General features: G+C 36.5%; 1 protein-coding gene across 1 annotated transcript; it reads right to left on the bottom strand.

The window, feature by feature from the left end:
* Positions 1-2,083: 2,083 nt before the first annotated feature.
* On the bottom strand, positions 2,084-11,748 carry LOC125665691 (proteasome activator complex subunit 3-like). The gene is made up of 2 exons (XM_048898457.2): positions 11,669-11,748; positions 2,084-2,817 (listed from the first exon to the last, which is right to left on the bottom strand). Exons 1-2 carry the CDS (start codon positions 11,746-11,748, stop codon positions 2,085-2,087), a joined length of 813 nt encoding a protein of 270 aa, XP_048754414.2. The 3' UTR covers position 2,084.
* Between the last annotated feature and the right edge of the window lie 10,671 nt (positions 11,749-22,419).

Genomic DNA, 22,419 nt, shown 5'->3' with positions numbered 1-22,419 from the left:
TACAATACAAATGGAAAATTATACAATACAAATGGAAATTATGCAATGCAAATGAAAAATTATACAATACAAATGGGAAATATAGAATACAAATGGAAAATTATACAATACAAATGGAAAAGATCAAATATTGCAACGTTTGACATTATGCCATATTTCCCAATGTCCAATATTTGGTATGTTGTTCAATTACATTGAGGTAATGTACAAGATTGACTAGACTAATAATACCATCAATACCAGTATTATAAAAAAGATTGCTCGCTGAGATTAAAAAAAAGACCCTTAACATATTTCATGAAATGTAACCCCCCCCCCCAGCACTTTTAACCCAGAAAACAAAACAAAAACTTAATGATAAAATCACCAGAGTAACATTTACTCCATGCAAAGTAAATATTTAATATTCATTTTTCAAACCCGTCTGATAAATAGAGGATATCTATATTGCGTGTTTTGATATTTGGTTTATCCAACGAGTTGATATGATGGTGTATTTATTCGCGAGGCTTGCCGAGCGAATAAATACACCATATCAACGAGTTGGATAAACCAAATATCAAAATACGCAATTATAGATGTTCTATTTATTTCATACGTCTTCTTTTCACTTGATTTTGAGATGATCCCCAGTCCGTGGCTCAGGCGTCGTACTTAATCTGTCTACCTTACGCGGGAAAAAATACTTCGCTTATAAACCATTAATATACAGTACAAAATGGCATTTTTATAAAAGAAACCATGGATGAAAATTGTTTTAGAAGGGATTATAGTTTATAATTAATAATGGTTTTGCCATTCCAACAAAGTAACAACTATTGACCGAGTATTTATTTTTTGACGTAGGCCTGACCTTCTGATAAAAGTTTGATGTCGTCGTCGTTTTGAAATAAACATGTGTAATAACGATCAATGAAAGTAATATTTTAATGCAGCGTTATTAGAATGTTCAACAGTCTACAATGAAAAGTAGAAGTGTTTGTGAATTTGGATTTTATTTACGTAGTTTCTTTGGATCTAAGGGCGAGAGCAAATCCTAAGGCACTTTAAATAGGCCTAGCCTAGTAAGTAAAGCTGTTAAGATTTGTTACATTCAATATGCTCCAGAAATAAGAGACTGTGCTTGTGAATACTTGGTACCGCAGCATGTCGATGTACTTTCGATTAGGCTTGTCCAATAGGTTGTCGATTCCTTGTCGATGATAATAGTGTGCACATATTTTTGTTTTCTGGTCGTAATTTTTGAGTAGTTACAGACCGAGTTGGCATTTTTGTGGCCGGTAACTTGCATTATATGTCAGTGGGGGCAACATCATTTTAATTTTGCTATAAAAGAAATTCTAAATAAATACAGAGTAATAAGTTTTACGCTTTATCATAAACACAGAAAATATGTCATCCAAGCGGGGACAGTGTCAAAAGCAGTTCGGACCGGAAGTGCTTTATCAAACGGGTGTGTGATAAAGCTAATGCTTTATCTCACTTTCAATATACACCACACGTATGAAATAAAAACAAATATACTGTATAATAAAACTTAGGTTGGCAGTGAATGTGACGTCACGCAGAATTACCACTGGTTAAGTACAAGCTGTGCAGAAATGGCAATAAAATTAATACACGGGGTAAAGAATGGCAAAGATGTCAAAAAGTCTAGTCTTTAATCTATCGCGAGGAAAGGTCGGGTAAAGTGTTGAAAAGGCATACATTTTGATGTTGTTGACTTTAGAAACGTATTACGATTTCAAATTTGCTAGAAGTTCTTTAGAATTTTTCTATAATCCACATTTAATTTACACCATTTCTGGTATATGTCTTAGCACATTAGGTTTGAAGTTTCTCCTTCACTGTAGTTAATATTTTTGTGAGGTGAAAAGACAGGGTCTTGGTAGAACATTTACTGGATACAGCAATGTATCTAAGTTTGTAAGGGTTTTTGTTTAAGTTTAGGATAAAACCAACAAATTGACTATGCTTCTTTTTTTTAATCATGAAAACATTTTCAAGGCATGTAAAGGAAATGAAAGTACATTTTAAAAAATTATATTGTAATATATATATAGAATGTTTAAATTAGAAATTAATCAGTATAAGCTACTTATATTATCAGAGCGAGGGTTTTCTAATCTTTGTAGATTTTTTATTACAAGATCATGAAGTTTTGTATAGAAGTCTCGCAGATCTCGACATAGAATAATTTGATTCTGTAGTTCATTGGAATCGCCCTCATATACAGCCAGTTTATAATCAGCAATTTCAGGATACTTGACTATTTTAGACATCATCCTTGCTCTGTAGAAAAAATAGTCCCCTCCCGATTCTCTATAAGATTTCGCCACTTTTTCAATAGTGTAGGCTTCGTCTATAATGGTTTCCTGAATGGACACCCCGAAATTATTCCCGTCTTCAATTTTAGGAACCTGCAATGTGATCCACATCCTCACTTTATTTGCATGTTCGTTGAGACTATCCATGTGCGGCTTCAGTCTTTCAATAATCCCCACCATTACTTTATTAGGTGCCATTGCGTTCTCCCTGATAACCAATGGTGGTAAGGTTAAACGAGGGTCACCCTTCTGGGTACCACGTCTTTCATCAGCAGTTGCAGAAGTTTGTAGTTCTCTCTCAATATGAGATTGTAAACTTACTATAGTCTCCTGGGAAAGCTGGAGATCTTTTATTTCGTTGTAAATTTGATCAAGTTCCATAACCTTAACCGGGAAGACCTCTTTAGCCAATCGCTTTCCTTCTGCTATCAATCTAGCTTTGAGTTCAGACATATTCCCAGAAGAAGCAGAAATACTCAGTGACTCCATTCTATAACCAAAATAGTGGAACATCTTAATTGCCTTATAAAGAGTAGAAAAAAAGCCCACATCTTATCATTTGGCTGTTTTCACGTAATTCTTTTTCTTTTTTTTAAAAAAGACTTCTGAGAAGATAATGTATAAATATATCTTTTATACATGTATACCGGTACGAGGTATGTTCGATATGTAATGTGTATTGTACGATATCCCAACAGTATTCGACTCACATAGTGAAATGAACAGTACATCCCTTCGAAGTATTCTCCGCGGTTTGAAATACATAAGTTCAATCTCTGAATGTAAAACTTATACGGTACCAGATGCGGATTTCGACAAATAATGTCTCTTCAGTGATGCTCAACCGAAATGTTTGAAATCCGAAATAACAATAAAGTTTTAGAGCTATTTTGTGGGAAAACAGAGTGCCAAAAAAGTGGAGTCAAATTCGTCTAAAGATAAGAACTATGCGTGAGGGAGATAATCCTTAATTTTGAAATGAATTTCTAAAATTTATAACAGCAATTAAATATACACCCGTATTTTCAAGCTAGTAACGAAGTACTTAGCAACTGGGCTGTAGATACCTCGGGGACTAACAGTCCACCAGCAGAGGCCTCGACCCAGGGGTCATAATGTAAAACTTATACGGTACCAATTTTGATGCACCAGATGTGCATTTCGACAAATAATATCTCTTCAGTGATGCTCAACCGAAATGTTTGAAATCCGAAATAATCCATTTCTGAAATGCGTCACGGTACGCTGATTTATGTAGACCTCTGAGGCACTGACTGATGGCTGAACCAAGGCCTTTTTGGGACTTGTAATGACGATCAGATACTAACCTTTTAAGTTTTGGAAAAAGGAAAACGTCACATGGGGGTATGGTGGGTGTGGCAAGACAGTAACATTCTCCGACTTCAAAAATTGCTTCACAAGCTCAGATGTATGTGATGGAGCATTATCATGAAGTAGACGAACATGCCTAAATCCTGACACAGGACATTCCTTATGATAATATTTCTTGAGCTTTTTTAGTATAACATCTTGTAACTTCGGCACCGGAATTTGTACGGCTACACCATCACAAGAGAAGACTATGCAATAAAGAACCTTCTTTGTGCTTATGGTTCTTTTGGCAACTACAGGCCTTCTACCTTGTTTAGTTAGCCATATTTTGTTTCCAATTTTTCTTACTGGTTCGAAATAATGAACCCATGTTTCGTCACCAGTAACAATGTTTGCAAATTGTCTTTGATTGAATTTGGGAAACATTTTGAGCAATTGCTCAGCGGTTTGTACTCGTACCCTTTTTTGGTCATCTGTCAATATATGCAGTATCCATCTGGCAGAAATCTTTCGTACTTTCGCCAACAGCTATGGCAATATCACGAATCGTGTACCTGTCATCACTTTCAATTATTTCCCTGACTTTTGAGACATTTGCCTGGCCTGTTACAGTCACAGGTCGGCCAGATTTTGCTGCATCTATTCTTTGACGAACTCTGTGACAGTCAGAAATTTCTTTCTCCACCTACGAACTGTATCATAAGATACCTTATCAGACCCATAAACGTCCTCCAATTCAGTAAAAATCTGCTTTACCGAATGACCGAGTTTTGTGCGAACTTAAATTATATAAGCTCTAATTCCTTCAATATTCTCAACCAGTTTCCCAACCATTTGTACAACAGTGGTCAACGACTGGCTCTATGACTATAAGTTTAAAACTATATATGTGAAGCTGAATGCTCGGGTTTATGCCGTTGGAAAGGTATTGAATAGAGCTATTTAAGAGTATCATCATCCACGAAATTGTACAAAGCGTTATCGCGCTGTGGTACAATACACATTACATATCGAACAGCCCTCGTATTTCGTATATAATATCACTAACATTAACAAAATACTTACTGTTATAAGGCTGGTAGATGTGTAGCCACAAACAGCTTATAATACTTAGGTGGAACATGTAGGAAATGAACTACAATGTATTTCCTGTTAGGCAAGTTTTGTTTTAAAACACTGTACCTACAAAACAATGTCAGGATGTATATTTATACATGAAATATCCGTGACATTGTCATCACGAGATCAAAGCAAATACATTATTTTATGAAACATAACCGCCATTGAATAATAATCTGTTGTGTAACAACAAACATATAATCAGAATTCGGAGAAATCGACAACACACCCCAACCAGAGTTCCATCAAATGCAGGGTGTCAAGTCCCTAACTATTCCTATGTTTTCCAATAAACTTTAAGGTTCCTATATTTTCTCTATAAGTCATTAAAATCCCTATAAAGCCCTATATATCCAAAAAATGACAGTCCTATTTTCAAAAATGATATAAAAAAAAAAGAAGAAGAAAAACAAAACATTCCAGGAGCTGATGTCAGATTTATATCTAATGAAGAGAATAACTATGATGATTGTATAAGAACTGTCTGTTGGATGGAAAACTGTCCACATCTGAAAGGATTTTGTCTTTGTTTATGTTTAATATTATTTCTTTTCCAGTAAGATACTATGCTTGCTAGATTTTTATGCAGAAACTTTTATGCAAATTCTTTAATAAAAAACCTATTTATTCCTCTAAATCTGCTGTAGAAATCCCTATATTTGCCCTATAAACTGCCAAAAAAATTCCTATAATCCTGTATTTTTTGTTTTAGACCAAAAGTGGCTTGACACCCTGCAAATGTTTGTTTGAGTACATCCGAGTCCCAAAAACCTCCTCGGATCAGTTCAAATTTGCTGGATTTATTTTGCCCGTCTGGTCTAGGTCCCATTAATACTTGGACCCTGAGACTACTGTACATGTAGTCTCAATAGAAATGTTGGGTGAGCAGAGATTCAGGTGTATGGACAATGTATGACGTGTGAGTGATTGACATTTTGAATTATATAGGCGATATAAAATTGTCCGCAATTTCAATACGTTTTGCGGCCTTGGTATTACAATTTAGCACAGTTAATATACCAACACCTTCATCATATAACCCCAGGCCATCAAACTCATGCGAACTTCAGGACCAGGATTCGAGTATCGGGGTGTCCATTCTTCTCTTGGTCGTCTCCAGACTCATACCAACTTCTCCTTTACATTTATCACTAAAGAGGACTTTCCCCCCATATGATCTGTTATATTTTCCTGTCTATTCAATGTACACCACACTAGACGTTTTTTGATGTTCTCAGTTCTAATGACCTTTCTACAAAACGCATCATACCCATCCTCGTGTATTTTTCGCTGGACAGCTCGTTTGTGTGGTTGTACAAATCTACTCTTATTCTTAATTGCAACGTTTATACGTTATTGTATTTTTGCAGTTAAAGTTGTCTAAGTATATTTTCAGAATTTGTAAGTTCAAAGGTCAATTTCTTACAGAACATATTTTTCTATTATAAATGTATGATGTATTATTGGTAACTTATTGTCAACAGTTTATTTAAATCATAAACTTATACTTTTTGTCTAATACAATTGTTATTTGTTTTGCCTTATACATTTCTACCAAAATAAAACAACAAAAAGCCGAATCACGTTTTCTTCCTTGCTGCTCGGTTACATTTGAACGCAAGTTTAGTCCTGAACTCATGAAGAATTGAAGACATTTCGTGAAGTGGATGTATTTGTTATTTAATTTCACGACACTTCCAAACCCTTGTGAATCCCGCTCAGTAAACAGAATGTCTACAGCTATGGTATTTTTCTCTGGGAATGTCATTTCTTTCCGGTTTGATGCCATTCTCAAAATTATAATTGCAAGAAATGAACATGAGGCATGCGTCAGAGATATCAATCCGCAGAAGATAGATGAAAGAAATCAATCTTTTTTTAGACATTGGCCAGCACTGACAATATAAATTTTGTACATCCCTTCAAGACGAAGTGTAAATTGTAAAGTCATACTCTAACCGAGATATCTTACCGCCGCGATGGTCTAGAGCATAGAGCGTTCGTCCTGCATGCGGAAAGTCGGGGTTCGAATCCTGGGCGCGACAGACCTAATTCGTTAAAACAGGTAGTGACAGTTCCATCGCCAAACGTTCGGCATCAGGTGTGAATGTCACGAGTCCTCGGAGATGACCTTAAAAACGGATGACCCGTTTCACAGTAGGTATGACACGCCAAAGAGCTCTCACTGCTCAATGGCCGTAAGCGTCGAGCAAAGTGAATTTGAAACCCTTCAACGGTCTTGGTGACGTCTCCATATGAGTGAAAAATTCTCGAGATGGACGTTAAACAAGATGCAATCAATCAATCAATTCATTGCGAGTTATTGCCTCGTAACCGGGAGGTCGTGAGTTGGAGCCCTGCTCGTGCCATGACCGCGTTAAACCAAAGATGTTAAAATAGGTAAGTGATTACTCCTTCGCCAAACGCTCTGCATTTAAAAGTGAGAATTACGGTTTTTTCGGATATGACCTTAAAAATGGAGGTCCCGTGTCGCGGTAGACGTTGGCAGATAAAGACCACTCACTGCTACGGCCCTGAGCGCTAAGGTTAGGTCTAAATTTGTGGCACTTCACCTACAGCTGGTGGCGTCTTAATATGAGTAAAAAACTCTCGACGGGGTGTAAAAAATTATAAATCATTGCTATAGTAAGCAAAATTAGTTAGCTGAAACAATTTTACGCAGAAGGATAACGATTTTAAGATCAATTCTATGTAAAAATCAAAGAAATCAGATAGGGTCTGTTGTTAGAAGATCGGTTTCCATGGCAACCGTTGCTAAGTCAAACCTTTGCATGTCCTTTTTGTTTTATATCTATCGTAATATTGTTACACACAAAGTTTCATAAAAATCTGTGACATACCGTGGTCACTGAATTTTGATAGTTACATAGAATCAGTCTTAAAAGGCATACACGTACATGTATGTTTTGGAGTTTTCACTTGTCTGGACATAACCCTCCTCATCACCTTAAGACCACCTGAATATATTAATAGTTGTGTGAATCCGCAAATTAGTCTGAAATCCACAAAACACGCCACACCTTTTTGTGTTTCATGAATAAAGTAATAAATTTTATTTTCGTAACTGAAGTAACAGGTACAAAGTAATAAATGAAATAAATTGAACCCGAAACAAACGCAGTACAGATTGACGACAAATAATAAATGAAATAAATTGAACCCGAAACAAACGTAGTACAGATTGACGACAAATGTACTGTTTATTACGTTGTGGGTTGGGGGGGAGGGGTTTGTGTGTGTGGTTTTTGTTTTTGTTTTTTGTTAATATGGTTGATTAATGTTTGAAAATTATACAACTCGTAGGATAATATTAAAAGTTACTTGATAATAATTTAAATTCCCTAATACGTACCTATTAAAAATAACGGTAAAAATTAAAAATGCATTCAAATCAATCATTTTGAAATTAAAAAACAAAATTACGCGCTCTTCCGCAGCCTGAAATAAAAAGTATAGTTTCCGGTAACCCAGACAGGGAAAATTCTTCGTTTGTGAAATAAGAGGGATAACTCTAATATTATATTTGTTTAGAGAAAATTGCAACTTTCTAACGGTTAAGTGTAACACAACGACCTAAAAAAAAAATCTCCATTTTTGACATTTGACTTTATCTGGTTTGTGAACTGTGAAAATTCAATGAACGCTTCAGTCCACTAAGCAAAATGTCGCATCGAGACATCCTAAATTTTAGAGGACTGGTTTCGAGATTGATCGGGCTATGGGTTTTTTCCAACCATCGAAAATCTATTTGTCATTGATAATGATTTCTATATTTCCATCAATGAAATATCCTTTAAAATAGATATATAAATACATGAGCCCCGTAAATGATTTTGCACCCTTTATAATAAGTAAAAAAGAAAATACATAAAAGTGTAAGTTAAGACAGTGATTTACACTGAGAAAACATTGTCAATTCTCCTAACTGTCATTGTGGTATGAGAGAAGATGCATATCATTTTTTCTTTGTTTGTAAAAGATTTTCAGTAGTAAGAAATGTTATGTTTAATGAACTTTTTCAAATACAAGAATTATCTATTATTGATACACGGATTTTACTTTGGGGGTATGAAACTAACAGCAAAATTTTTAATGCTGTTCACAAATTTATACTTAATTCAGGCAGATTCTCTTGATAGTAATTCACTTTATGCTATATGTACATGTATTTATTTTATCTATACATATGTTTTATGACAATTGTTATCAATTAATCTAAGGTGAGAACCTCGTAAGTTGTAAGAACTTGTGTTCAAACCCGTTGTGTATTATATATGCTATAAAATATGTTTAAACTAATAAACATCAATACAGATGCAAGGCAATTTCTTGAATTATCTAAAATTTATTTTTCCTATCATTAGCTGCTGCTTGGTTGATCGTTTACTAGGTTTTGTTTTTTCCTGCAGGAAGTATTCAAATTCAATAGCATTATGCTAAACGCACATTTCGTAAGAAACAAAAATGCATTTACGAAATGTGCATGCACCGGTACATTTTCGTACAGATGCACACATGTATCATATTTCTCACTCTCACAAAACGTTCAAGTGGGAAAGTAGACTGCTTCTGAGACTGTATCTATACAAATTCTAATATCCCATACCTCACGAGTACTTGTTTTTGTTATTGGACGTAGTCAAGGTTACAGTCGATACTTGTTGCACAGTCCCTATTTCTACAGTTGCATGTGAACGCTTAGAAATTGCTTGGTATCGGAGCTGACTTGCTTTTCCTATGCTAGGCGCAGTAGCCTGTATTGGTCAAAGAGCAATAATTCTGACATTAAGTTTAATGATGTTTATGTTAAAATTTGCTCTACTCCAAGGCAACATTGCAGCTCTGTTTGTTTCCATATAAATCATAACAGAAAAACATGTTAGGTGTAAAAGATTGTCATTTATTTAAAATGACGAAAACTGTGAGTCCTAAAAATACAGAACGAAATTGGCTGAGAGACATACCTGCATCTTGACTAGAAATGCAATATATAAAAGTAATACACAACACCGTTCTCCCAGCCACAATATTGTTACAAAAAATGCGATAAAATACAATATCATGAATCTTTACTGGAAAAAAAAGTGGTGCATAAAAAAAGGCCTACTATAGGACTGACTGTATAATTTTTTTGTTCATCGAGAAATGAATCTAAAAACCGCATCGCAAACTTTTTTTTATGAAAGCCGAATGAGAAAAAAAAAAATACTGTCAATGCTTATAATTCAATTTTAAACACAAATAATGTATATTTAAGCTAAATTTATTGTAAATAACAAGAAACAAACAAGTACATGTACATGTAATTAACACGCGGAGTGATTTTATTTAGGACTTGTTGATTTCAACACGTTGACTACTCTAGCTCCGGATGTACATTAACATTGATCAAACAATTGTGAAAAACAAAATTGTTGATAAATGATTTGGATGATAATTTTGTATTTTGTTCTTTGAACATTGATTGCTGAAGTAGGTATGTGCTCTGGTCGTCCGGAACACAGCTGGGCCCTGCACCGCCATTGCTCGGTGACGCCAAGTTGGACAATGGTTTGCTAATTGCGATTTTTTGGTTGCCTGTGCATTTTCTGGCATAATTACGGATAGATCCTTCGTTTCTATGCCCGCTCATGAACATGATATGACGGAGTTCTACCCCTGCGTCGCTAATTGTCTGTATGCTTGTAGCTCTGAGGTAGTGTGCCGTGTACCTTTGTTTACATTTTGCATCCCTAGATATGTCGCACATAAATTTTGAAAACTGGCATTTTTTCACCGTTTTTTTAAATACCAGATATCCTCGTTGAGATTATTAATCGCTTCTTTTGTGCAGTGATTGAACAAAGCATTTGCGTTCGGGTCTGTTTTGCTAATGAGAAGTTTTAATGATGCGACTGGACATTTTTCGGTGTTAGTGGCATACATTCTCTTATTATGATTTGCTTCTTCGTTTGTTAACCCTCCTTGAATCGTTTTTTGTTTGGTTTCATGGGATAGGACAGCATATTCGCGTTCATGTTCATCTTTAAGAAATTCAAATGAATTCGGTTTCAGCTGTTCGTGAAACTCGAGGCCGCAAGCAACAAAGTGTATTGCTGGATTGTTTTTGGAGTTATCGTTCTTGATATAAATTTCATTATCTAGATTAGATTTGCCTTTAATTAGAAGATTTAAGAAAATAGATTAAACAAATTTACTCAGTAAATAAAATTATAAAATAATCATTATAATTAATTTGTTAAAATGTCAAATTTGTTCAGTTTTTGACCCCAAAAAAAAAAAAAAAAAAAAAAAAACTACTAAGGCTAATGCAAATTTTATACACTACTCAATTACAATGTATGTTCCCCATCCCCTACAGATGCTAGATACAAAATTTGTCAAGATTGGCTCAGTAGTACTTGAGAAGAAGTTGAATATGTTCAATTGTTAATGCCTGTGTCACATTACTAGCGGGTACCGGGCGAGGTATAGGTATCGGTGGGGGACCTGTCAAGATCTAACACCGTAGGGACACATTTCCAAGTCTGCCGGGTGATTAGCTCTCCTCATATACCGCCCGCACCTCGGGCGGGACAAGGAAGGCAGCCGTATGTTTACCGGGCGGGGAGCGTATGGAATGATGGTGTTGGTGGCCGCCCGATATCCGTAAGGTTATCGGTAGGTAACCAGGAGGGGTACGTCCGGTACCCATACGGACATCGTACGGACTAGGTACCCCCGTGCGGTCACCGCTCGGACACCTGAGGGGTATCGGATGAAGCCCGGACGATGTCCGTTCTGAGAACATCCGGGTATCGTTCGGTGACCTTTGCCTTTTCATGCGTGTTCAGTGCAATTAAGGCAATTGCAAACTGGTGTATAAATACCTATCGTCATCGTCATCATCTCCAACATCATCATCGACGCTGTTGCCATCAACATCGACATGGCCAATCCTCCAAGGCATCTGAGACTGCCGTTCCTACGTCTACAAATCGCTGAAGCACGTGAGCGTTATCTTACGATGGGGTTGACATCGCCAGGATTTAACTCCGCGCTAAAAGCTGCCGGTGGGGTATACGGGCCCTGAATGGCGTGTTCTCACCGCATGGTCCCCGGCCGGACACTTTTCAGATTTTGGCATTCTCAGGCCGCTCAGAACCCGCTACCTAGTCGGATACCTAATCGCAGTGTAATGTGACACAGGTATAACGCACAGAGAACGATGGACGCCGGTAGCAATAAGTCCTAAGAGTGACTCAGGTAACCTAATAAAAGTGGACGTCATGGAAATAATGACCATCTCAAAGGATTCCGCTTTTAGCAAAATACATGCAAGGTAGTTCTAAAATGTTGTTTTCGAAGGGGACCATTCTCTACTCAGTAAAGGTTTATGGATGAAGTTTGAGCCTGGTAAAGCGAAGGGGAGAGAAATATGCTCCAGACAAGGATTTTGCACAGAGAAGTTAACACTTAATCTAGAAAATTGGTTCATGGCCACTGCACATCCTCCACCCATGGACACTTTATGTGCGAAGTTTTAGCCCGATTTGGCCATGGGTAGAGAAAATATGCTCCAGACAAAGATCTTACACAGGTTTATCTACAGTGACCTTTAATCTAGGAAATTGGATCAAGGTCACTGCCCATGGGCAATCTATGGGTAAAGCTTTGGACAGACTTATTCAAGGGAATGTAATATTGTTCAAGATAAATGGTATCGGACGGACGGTCGGGGGGGGGGGGGGGGCAGTCTAATCATTGTAGGGCTCTCGCAGAGCCAGGCCCTTATAATTAACCAACCTCGCAAGCCACGGCTGAAATGTACGCCCCTCTCCCTTAGAGGAGCGTACATTTCAGCCGTGGCTTGCGACGATGATAATTACCAAAATCCACAAATCTCAGCTCGGAAGTGACGTCATCATCAAATATTAAGGTTCATAAACTTATCGATCATTTTTGAAAACCTCAAGAAAATCGACCGAGCCGTGCAGAATTTGTAAAAAAGTAAGTTTTTTCAAAGTGCGTTGACTTAGTCCTAAATTTTACGCACTTTGAATATTTTTGTAACACTGCAGTGAATGGACATAAAACCCTTAATTGCGTGAAAATAGAATTGAGCGAAAACCAGTGAAATCAACCAAGGGAGAGTATAAAACTCTGTGCAGTATTTTTCCATTCCAATGAAGTGCAATGTTTCATGCTGCAAAGTATTTTGTATACAATACAATACAATCTATCATTGGGTCAAATGCTGTCCGACCGATTGTTCTTGACACACTAACTTTGACTTCGAATAACTCCGTTTACCTGATCAAAATATAGGTCTCACGGGTGTGACCGGTCGACAGGGGATGCTTACTCCTCCTAGACACCTGATCCCACCTCTGGTAAATCCAGGGGTTCGTGTTTGCCCAACTCTCTATTTTGTGTAAATAATTGCTTACAGGAGTTATGAGATTGATCATTGATTGTTATCTTCACCTTTCATGACATCTTGATTGGATTTTATAAATTGCTAAATAGGGAGTGAATAATATTTTTCTAGTTCTCACAGACCTCAGTAGATTCATACGTGATGAATTTCAGGAAATCGGACATGGACACAGACATTAGCCTCGTTAAAATAATTCCCGTCTGTAAAACACCGTTCAAAGACAAAAATGGCAAACTCAGCATATGGATATTTGTAAGTTTAGAGAATGCTAGATAATTCGTGAGCTATTAATATTTTTTGTCTATTTTAAGCAGAAATCGTTCCTCTTGATGGGGGTTTAGCATGCGATCGTTCAGCAATTTTGACCATGAATTACCATTGCATGATGAATTCAGACAGAAATCCCACAGAAGCATGACATGAACAGTGGCAGTCTGTAATTTCTTTCTTTTTGTTGGACAATGCATTCTGTGATTATATATAAATTAGAGGGATACATGATTCACTAAATTTGGTTTAAAACACATAGATTGGAACATCTCGTATTTTGAAATAACCTTGATTGAAAGACAACTCTTGGATATTTCAAGTTCATCTAGTCAAATGGTTTTACGAGACCTTGCTTAGAACTTCGAAATTCGAATTTTGGACTTGGAAATTTTTTAAACATTTCAAAGTCTCCGCTCATTATGTAAACAGAATTTTGAATTGAAAATTTTGGATATAGATACCTCTTGAAAATATGCAGGTACTAGTAATGGTTCTGGTCAAATAATTTTGAGGAGAGTTGAGCCATTGGGACTTTGGAAAAGTCAAATAATTCACAGTTCTCAATATCTCAGTCATGCGTAGACATTTTGAATTGAATTTGGAGATATAGATATAGCATGACAATACACAGATCAGATACTTCTACGGGTCTGATCAGCAGTGTTTGGCAGAGTTATGGTCCTTGGTCTACGGAAATTTTATATAATTCATGGTTCCATTGGTCTTTTGAATTGAAATTTGGGACATAGTTATATCCAATTATTAAAGTAAAATAATATGAATGATTAATGCTAAATTTAGGGATTCCCTAGTCAAAGGTTTTTTTTTAATTCACTCACAATCATAACAAAACTAGGGTTAATTTCCAATGAAACCAATGGCAAACCCGCATTCATTTAACATTACGTCATGGCTGCACATGGTGCAGTTAAAATAATGGATATGTGTCGAATGTTGAAGATTTGTATTTTCACAATGTTACCCTTTCAAAGCGTCTTTAAGGAAGTAAATTGGGTACATGTACATATATATATATATATATATATATATATATATATATATATTGAATATAGCGATTCTATATAAATCCTTGAATTCGTGGCCTCTGGGACAAAGGATTACACGTAATGTACATGTATAAAAAAAAAGGGTAGTACTATTGAATCCTTTATAGTTATCTTTCCATTACGAGTACCTGTACTTGGACACTAGAAAAGCACTTGTGACAAAACACCCTTACAGAGATCCATTGTCAGATCGAGTAACTGTTTTGTCGTATCCTTTTCCTCATGAATGTATTAACTGCTTTGAAGGAGAAAATTCAAACGTATTTGTGCCATGACATCCTAAAATTTGAAATCACAAAAGTTTCTTAAATCAACAACATAAAAACGTTTTGACTTTTCAACACTTTGCACAACCATTCCAAACGATAAATTAAAGACTAGACGTTTTAACATTATAGAGAGTTGCTTCTTCAATAAAATGGAAAAAGGAAATATTCATACATGTATCTTGTGATCAGCCATTCGGAAATTTTATCATTTAACACCACTCTAATTCTACGCAAAAGTACTCTGAAGTTGATGTTAAAGATATGCTGGGGTTCCTCGTCGACAATATCTTCGTAGTCCTTGGTGATCATGTCTTCCAACAGTCTGTTAGAATTCCCATAGGCACGAATTGTATTCCTTTATTATCCGACCAGTTTTTGTATTCCTAAGAGGCAGAATTTATCCCAAAAAAATCTACATGAGAAGAATAATACCTTGCTGTGGCCTTCAGGTCGACATTTACATATATTGACGACGTTTTATCTATTAACGGTTATACTAACTCTAATCAGTTTCATTCATACCTTGTATATCGATTCTATATATCCCAGTGAACTCGAAATAAAAGACACAACAGGGTCTTCAACATCTGCTTCATACTCAGATTTTTTTTTAAACGTAGATGTTAACGGTAAACTTTATGACAAATAGGATGACTTCAGCTTCTCCATCGTCAACTTTCCATATTCATGTAGCAATATTCCATTCTCACCTGCATATGGTATTTATGTGGCATAATTCTTACTAGTCACCAGATGCCAGAAGACACACTTATTGTTCTCAGGTGCAACTTCCTGATTTGGAAATCTGTAGTCACAATCTGTCAGTACTATGACAGGCACAGTGTACATGTACGTTGTATTTACATTAAAACTTGAATTTTACATTGTAATATCTTTGTCATCACATTTAATCTATTTTAATAAATGACATATTGTATGCTTCACTGAGCGTTATTATTGTTTTTATTAAGACAGACAGATATTAATTTATTTTAAAGAATAAAGAATACTTCAATCGTATTGTGTCATGGCATATGTCAGAACTGATGCAAATCAAATGTAGATCATTAAGTTTCGCGAACTTGCATCCAATCCATTTGTATGCACAGGTATTATATAATAAAATATGTTCAAATCAAGAATACTGTTAAAAATTCACCAAGATATGAACTTGACTGATCACGTGAACAAATCTTGCGAAGCTCATTGGTCTTTGAGAGTAGTGAATTTTACGTTGGTCGTTTTGCAACTTTTATTTGAATAATACGCCGTTTTGAAATAGCGGCATCCAAGAACAGCTATCATGTACATGTGAACTTGCATGTGAACTAAAAGAGTTTACATTTACATACAAAACTGTAACAAATCATGATATTGGAAAATACATGAAAATAGTTTTGGTCAACGCATGTGGCCCATGATTTCTATTGAAAACAAGAGGTGTTTGTAACAACAAAAACTGTTCCCCTCGTATGACAGTAAAGTAATTCTAGTGTCCACAGAAAGATTGACCCCCCCCCCCATATGACAGTAAAGTGATTCTAGTACCCACAGAAAGATTGATCCCCCCATATGACAGTAAAGTAATTCTAGTACCCACAGAAAGATTGACCCCCCCCCCCCATATGACAGTAAAGTGATTCTAGTACCCACAGAAAGATTGATCCCCCATATGACAGTAAAATAATTCTAGTGTCCACAGAAAGATTGATCCCCCCATATGACAGTAAAGTGATTCTAATACCCACAGAAAGATTGATCCCCCATATGACAGTAAAGTAATTCTAGTGTCTACAGAAAGATTGATCCCCCACATGACAGTAAAATAATTCTAGTACCCACAGAAAGATTGATCCCCCCATATGACAGTAAAATAATTCTAGTACCCACAGAAAGATTGATCCCCCCATATGACAGTAAAATAATTCTAGTGTCCACAGAAAGATTGATCCCCCCATATGACAGTAAAATAATTCTAGTGTCCACAGAAAGATTGATCCCCCCCCATATGACAGTAAAATAATTCTAGTACCCACAGAAAGATTGATCCCCCATATGACAGTAAAATAATTCTAGTACCCACAGAAAGATTGATCCCCCCATATGACAGTAAAATAATTCTAGTGTCCACAGAAAGATTGAACCCCTGTATGACAGTAAAATAATTCTAGTACCCACAGAAAGATTGATCCCCCACATGACAGTAAAGTAATTCTAATACCCACAGAAATATTGAACCCCCCTACCGTATGACAGTAGGGTAATTCTAGTACCCACAGAAAGGTCCGTACGTATGTTTTACATCTCGTCGTGAATTTTTACTCCATGATTTTTTAGCTTACATGCATGATTAGCCCTCAGGGCTGTAGCAGGGATGATACTCTGGGGCCGTTGGCGAGTATTTGACATTGGGGAGGCAAACTGGATTGAAAAGAGGGGTTGTTCCCACTAACGTTTTTAGACTTATGGTATTCAATGTATAACGATCATGTTTCATATTGTATGCATGGTATAATTTTGATGGGTTCATTAGCTAAAACTATTCCACCATAGGAATTTTTAGAATTTGTATTACTGTTTGGTTATTTCACCTAGAAGTTTGCAATGAAGTCTATGGAAAAAGCATGTTTTTTTTGAAATATTTAAAAAAAATATATATATCTTCATACAAATCTCTTGGTAAAAAGTTACATAGTATTACACTTTCTCTGAAATAAAATTAATCGTTCACTGCACATTTTTCCAGAAAATTAGATGTTACTTATTTTGATGAAAGGCAGATAACTCTTCAAAAAAATATCAAGTTTAAAAAGGTCAACTGCTAATCATTTACCAGTCATGTGAATTTGACTTCTTTCCCTTTTAACAGACAATAAACGTTTGGGGCATTATATATTGAATACCTTGAATTCAGACTTCCATCATGATACTCCATAGTTTCCCCCATTTTATCAATATCTTATAGACAACACCAAAAAAAAAAAAAACCCACCAAGTTGTTATATTTTCATTCAGACAGTTAATAAGCTTTATTATGCAAGTTAAACAAATTAAACTCTATCTCAATAATTTTATTGCACTTTAAAAGCGTCCAAAATGAATCTCCGTCCATCCTGTGCTGAGAAAAAGTCGTTGGTGACTTCCGAAATGTGCAATGCATCTGTAGCCTAGGGGTTCAGCTTCTTTTAAGGCCGGTTTACACGATGCAATTAATTGCATGCAATTAATCCCAAGGGATGAATTGCAGCATGTTAACCGGGATGATATTAGTTGCATGCAACACTTTTCGTGAGGCATGAACTTTTTTTGCAATAGAGAAATGTTCTCTTTAATATCGACTTGCATGCAATACCTACCGTGTATCAACAGTTACTAATATTGATTGATTGTATATTGTTTAACGTCCCTCTTGAGAATCTTCCACTCATATGGAGACGTCACCATTGCCGTTGAAGGGCTGCAAAGTCTAGGCCTATGCTCGGCGCTCACGGCCTTTGAGCAGGGAGGGATCCACACCTGCTGTGACACGGGGTCTCGGTTTTTGCGGTCTCATCCGAAGGACCGCCCCATTTACATGCCTCTTACGTCAGGCAAAGGGGTACTGAGGACCTATTCTGACCCAGATCTTCACGGGGTGTAGTTACTAATAAACGGTCATATGTGGAATATGCAGGTCATTTCTACGCGTCTTTTCTTCTCTGATGACTGATCAACAAACTGATAATGGTCTCTTCAAAGAAGAAAAGTACGAATAAAGAACAAACAAATAAGTTTTAGAGCTCTACGACAGATTGATTGATGTTTTCCGCCACACTCAACAATTTTTCAGTTATATGGTGGCGCCCAGTTTTTATTGGTGAAAGAGAGAACCCAGATACAATGTACCTGGGAAGAGACCACCGACCTTCCGAAAGTAAACTGGGAAACTTTCACACTTACCGGCACGAGCGGGATTCGAACCTGCGCCAACAGTGATAGGAGGCCGTGTGATTTTGAGCGCGATGCTCTAACCACTCGGCCACGGAGGCCCCAAGAGCGTAGAGCAAGAGGAGGATGCTGAACATTATATGGACACACGAGACTGCTGCTGTTATTCGCTCCTCTTAAAAGAACTGAATCAATATCAAATTACTAATGTGGTAATATATAAATAATACATGTAGTTGAGAATAACTTTGTGAACCGAGGCGTAGCCGAGGTTGACAATGGTTCCTCGAGGGGTGAAAATTTTCAATGTTACCCGCAACTACATGCAATATTTATTTTATTATATATTATGAATATTATACAAATAACAAAACAGAAAGACTTACGTCTGTTGACATTTGCTCAATCACTGTCATGCGATATTTCGTATATTGATGCGGGTATTCGCATATATTGCAAACGCTCAAACGACGTCGTCTAACTATCTACGGCGAAAATAAAACCAACGCGAAGTACCAAAGTATTTTTGAGTGTAACTTTATCTTACTGCACTGTACAAATACTAAATATGTAATTTTATAAAAAATACTTGTTGAGCTTTATTGTATGAAAGGTGAAGATAGCGAATAGTGATCAATCTGATAACTCCTATAAGCAATGCAAATTAGGGAGTTGGGCAAATACGGACCCCTGGATATACCAGAGGTGGGACCAGGTGCCTAGGAGGAGTAAGCATCCCCTGTCGACCGATCAAACCTGCCATGAGCCCTATATCTTGACCAGGTAAACGGAGTAATCTGTAGTCATATCAGTGGGCCAAGACACCGATAGTTCTTAATAGTTACATGTACCATGTCCATAAATTCAGAAAATTTATAAATAATTTCGTTTTATCGTTTTTCAAACAGGAAACTACATACATGTATGTACAGAGTGACATTTAATCACATTTAGCAAAGAGTGATAGACCTCGTTATTACAACCGCGTCATTTGGTCACAATACAATAACATAATAACGGGGTACAATGGGTTTATCCAATCTGTGATGTCGTGGCTGAAGTGTACCTGCCGTCTAAAATACGTGTGGTGCCCACGCTGTCCGTGGAACTAAATGGTACAGGATGTACTTTAATACGCAGGTTTAGATATACATCTGCGTTAACTCTCGCACACAATAAAGCGCGAAGCACTTTGTGTACAAATGGGAGCGGGACAAATATCAGATATGATAAGTAGGAGCAACGAAATAACGTGATATGATGAGAATTCCGTGTATTTGATTACTCCCTGAATACTTATCATTTACTTAGTTTGTGTGTCAGTCGATTTCGAGTGATGAATCCGCCTCTGAGAAACTTGCATGGTACTTCTACTTATGCAGTGATGGGGATATTATTTGCAAATATGACGTTTTCATGTTTCCACTTTTTTTTCTGTCTATAGTATTTTGTATTTCCTACATTTACTTATTTTGTTTACAATATTACGCTTTTAATATACTATAATAGCGAAACTGGCGTAGCGTTCTTCACTTCGATACGAGGTATTGACCCTTAAAACCCGTCAATGCTGATCAGGCAAACGTCACCGTAATCTACTTACATCAGGGAATTTGCAGACAGACAGTTCCGGTGTCAGCTGGCTATCATATATTGTATATCATATATCATATATATCTAGTTCGTCAATACAACCTCGCATTGGGTCAAATGCTGTCTGACGTGTTTCATACCGATTGTTAAGCCGTTCTTGGCACACTGATTTGACTGCGGATAACTCCGTTTACCTGATCAGGATATGGGGCTCACGGCGGGTGTGACCGGTCAACATGGGATGCTTACTCCTCCTAGGCACCTGATCCCACCTCTGGTGTGTCCAGGGGTCCGTGTTTGCCCAACTATCTATTTTGTATTGCTTGTAGGAGTTATGAGATTGATCACTTGTTCGTTATCTTCACCTTGCATATTGTATATTATCTTGATAAACATTTTTGATATGCAGTCAGATGTTTATTATGATTAGAAGTGACAGTATTCATTTCAATAGCTGTAGGGGGGAAACTTCTATTAGTATTCGAAGAGGTTTGTACATGTACGAGGAATTCAAACCATCGCGAAATACCGAACGATAATAATCGCGAAATTTTAGCCCCACAAAATTAAAGCCCTCTATAGTATTAACGGATAATTATCATTAAAAATATAAATCTGGTTGTACCATGCGAAAGTGTTTGTTTTTAATAAAGTATATTCAATTTTTTTTTTAAATCAACAGATTTCACGAAACAACCCTACTTTAGCGCACACCCATGGTGTCTTGATAAAATATTACACCATTTTCATATAAGTAGGATTATGTCTTAATTGTGTAGATGAAATAAGTAATTAAGCATAGTGCGAAAGTTACAACAACAAAAAATTAAGAAAATAATTCTCGGCGGAATATTGCCAATAACGTGCCTCGTTCTTCGACGGTTATCCAAGAAGCGCATAAATGGCTGTCGTCGATCCCAGTCACCAAAACACGAATTAAAAATATCTCAACTTTCTGACACATCTTGCTCCGAGACTACTGAAGATAGTTGATTGATTGTATATTGTTTAACGTGCCGCACCTAATGTGACACGGGGTCTCGGTTTTTTGCGGTCTCATCCGAAGGGCCGCCCCATTTAGTTGCCTCTTACGACAAGCAAGGGGTACCGAGGACTTAATCTAACCTGGATCCCAATGGGACCAATTGAGAATAGACTCAGAATAAAAAATACTGACCCAAAAGCAACTACTGCAGACGACCCAATCATCATAGCTTTTGGCGAACATTTAGTGCAGAGTAACGTATTTCCTCGATAACAACACCGATCACTCCAATAGGAAAAAATACATGAACCAGAATGACTATGTTTTATGACAGAGGGACTTTTTCCCCAGCATGCACCATAATATCTCGTGGATTATTGGGAGGATGCAGGACGGGAATTGTCTGGCCTTGGCCGTGGTGACCGTAGTTTTCTGCTGTTTATTGGTCATTGGCCTACTTCTACTAAATTGAACAGTCAGCATCGTAGACATATTCGTGATGTATCTCGTTTCTTCAAAAATAAGAATAGAACAATGGAATATTCATTCCTGAGCAATCAAGTTGCATGTCATTTTATTTTTACTGACACGGAGAAGTTTGGAAAATGACGAAACCTTCTTTAAAGCATGGTCAAATGCTACATGTACATTTCACCTTATCTTATGACACCATAAAACAAAATACTACTGGACTATAAACTATGATAGTATAATTCATGTGTTTTAGAAAATGTAGTATCCATGAATTGGATGATTTATAAACTTTAAATGAGTAGAAAACTTTACATGCGTATCAAACGGTAATTCTAAGGAAGAAAAACTATATTATGATAATGCAAGACATTGAGAGAGCACTTTATAAGATGACCTTGTTTTTAATAAAAATTCCATACAAAACTTATGACTGTTTATCACACACAGGGGCTCGGTTGTCAGATATTGAAGTTTTGTATTATTTGTTCCTGAATAATATTTAAATAAAATTCACCACCAAAACCCGCTATTTTCGTCACTTTAAAAAAAAAGAAGATGTACCATATGTACAGTGTACATCACTTTTTAAAAATGTACATATCATACACCTTTTCTA

The sequence above is a fragment of the Ostrea edulis genome, chromosome 10, assembly GCF_947568905.1.
Source record: "Ostrea edulis chromosome 10, xbOstEdul1.1, whole genome shotgun sequence".
Lineage (NCBI taxonomy): Eukaryota > Metazoa > Mollusca > Bivalvia > Ostreida > Ostreidae > Ostrea > Ostrea edulis.
Note: the sequence above shows the minus strand (reverse complement) of the source record. Positions and strands in the feature narration are given on the sequence as shown.

Excerpts from the sequence above, each read along its gene's own strand:
- LOC125665691 (XM_048898457.2), bottom strand. The coding sequence starts at position 11,748 with ATGCCTTGGAGGATTGGCCATGTCGATGTTGATGGCAACAGCGTCGAT. Across the intron at positions 2,818-11,668 it reads GATGATGACGATGACGATAG|AATGGAGTCACTGAGTATTT; the intron begins GTATTTATACAC and ends TTTTGGTTATAG.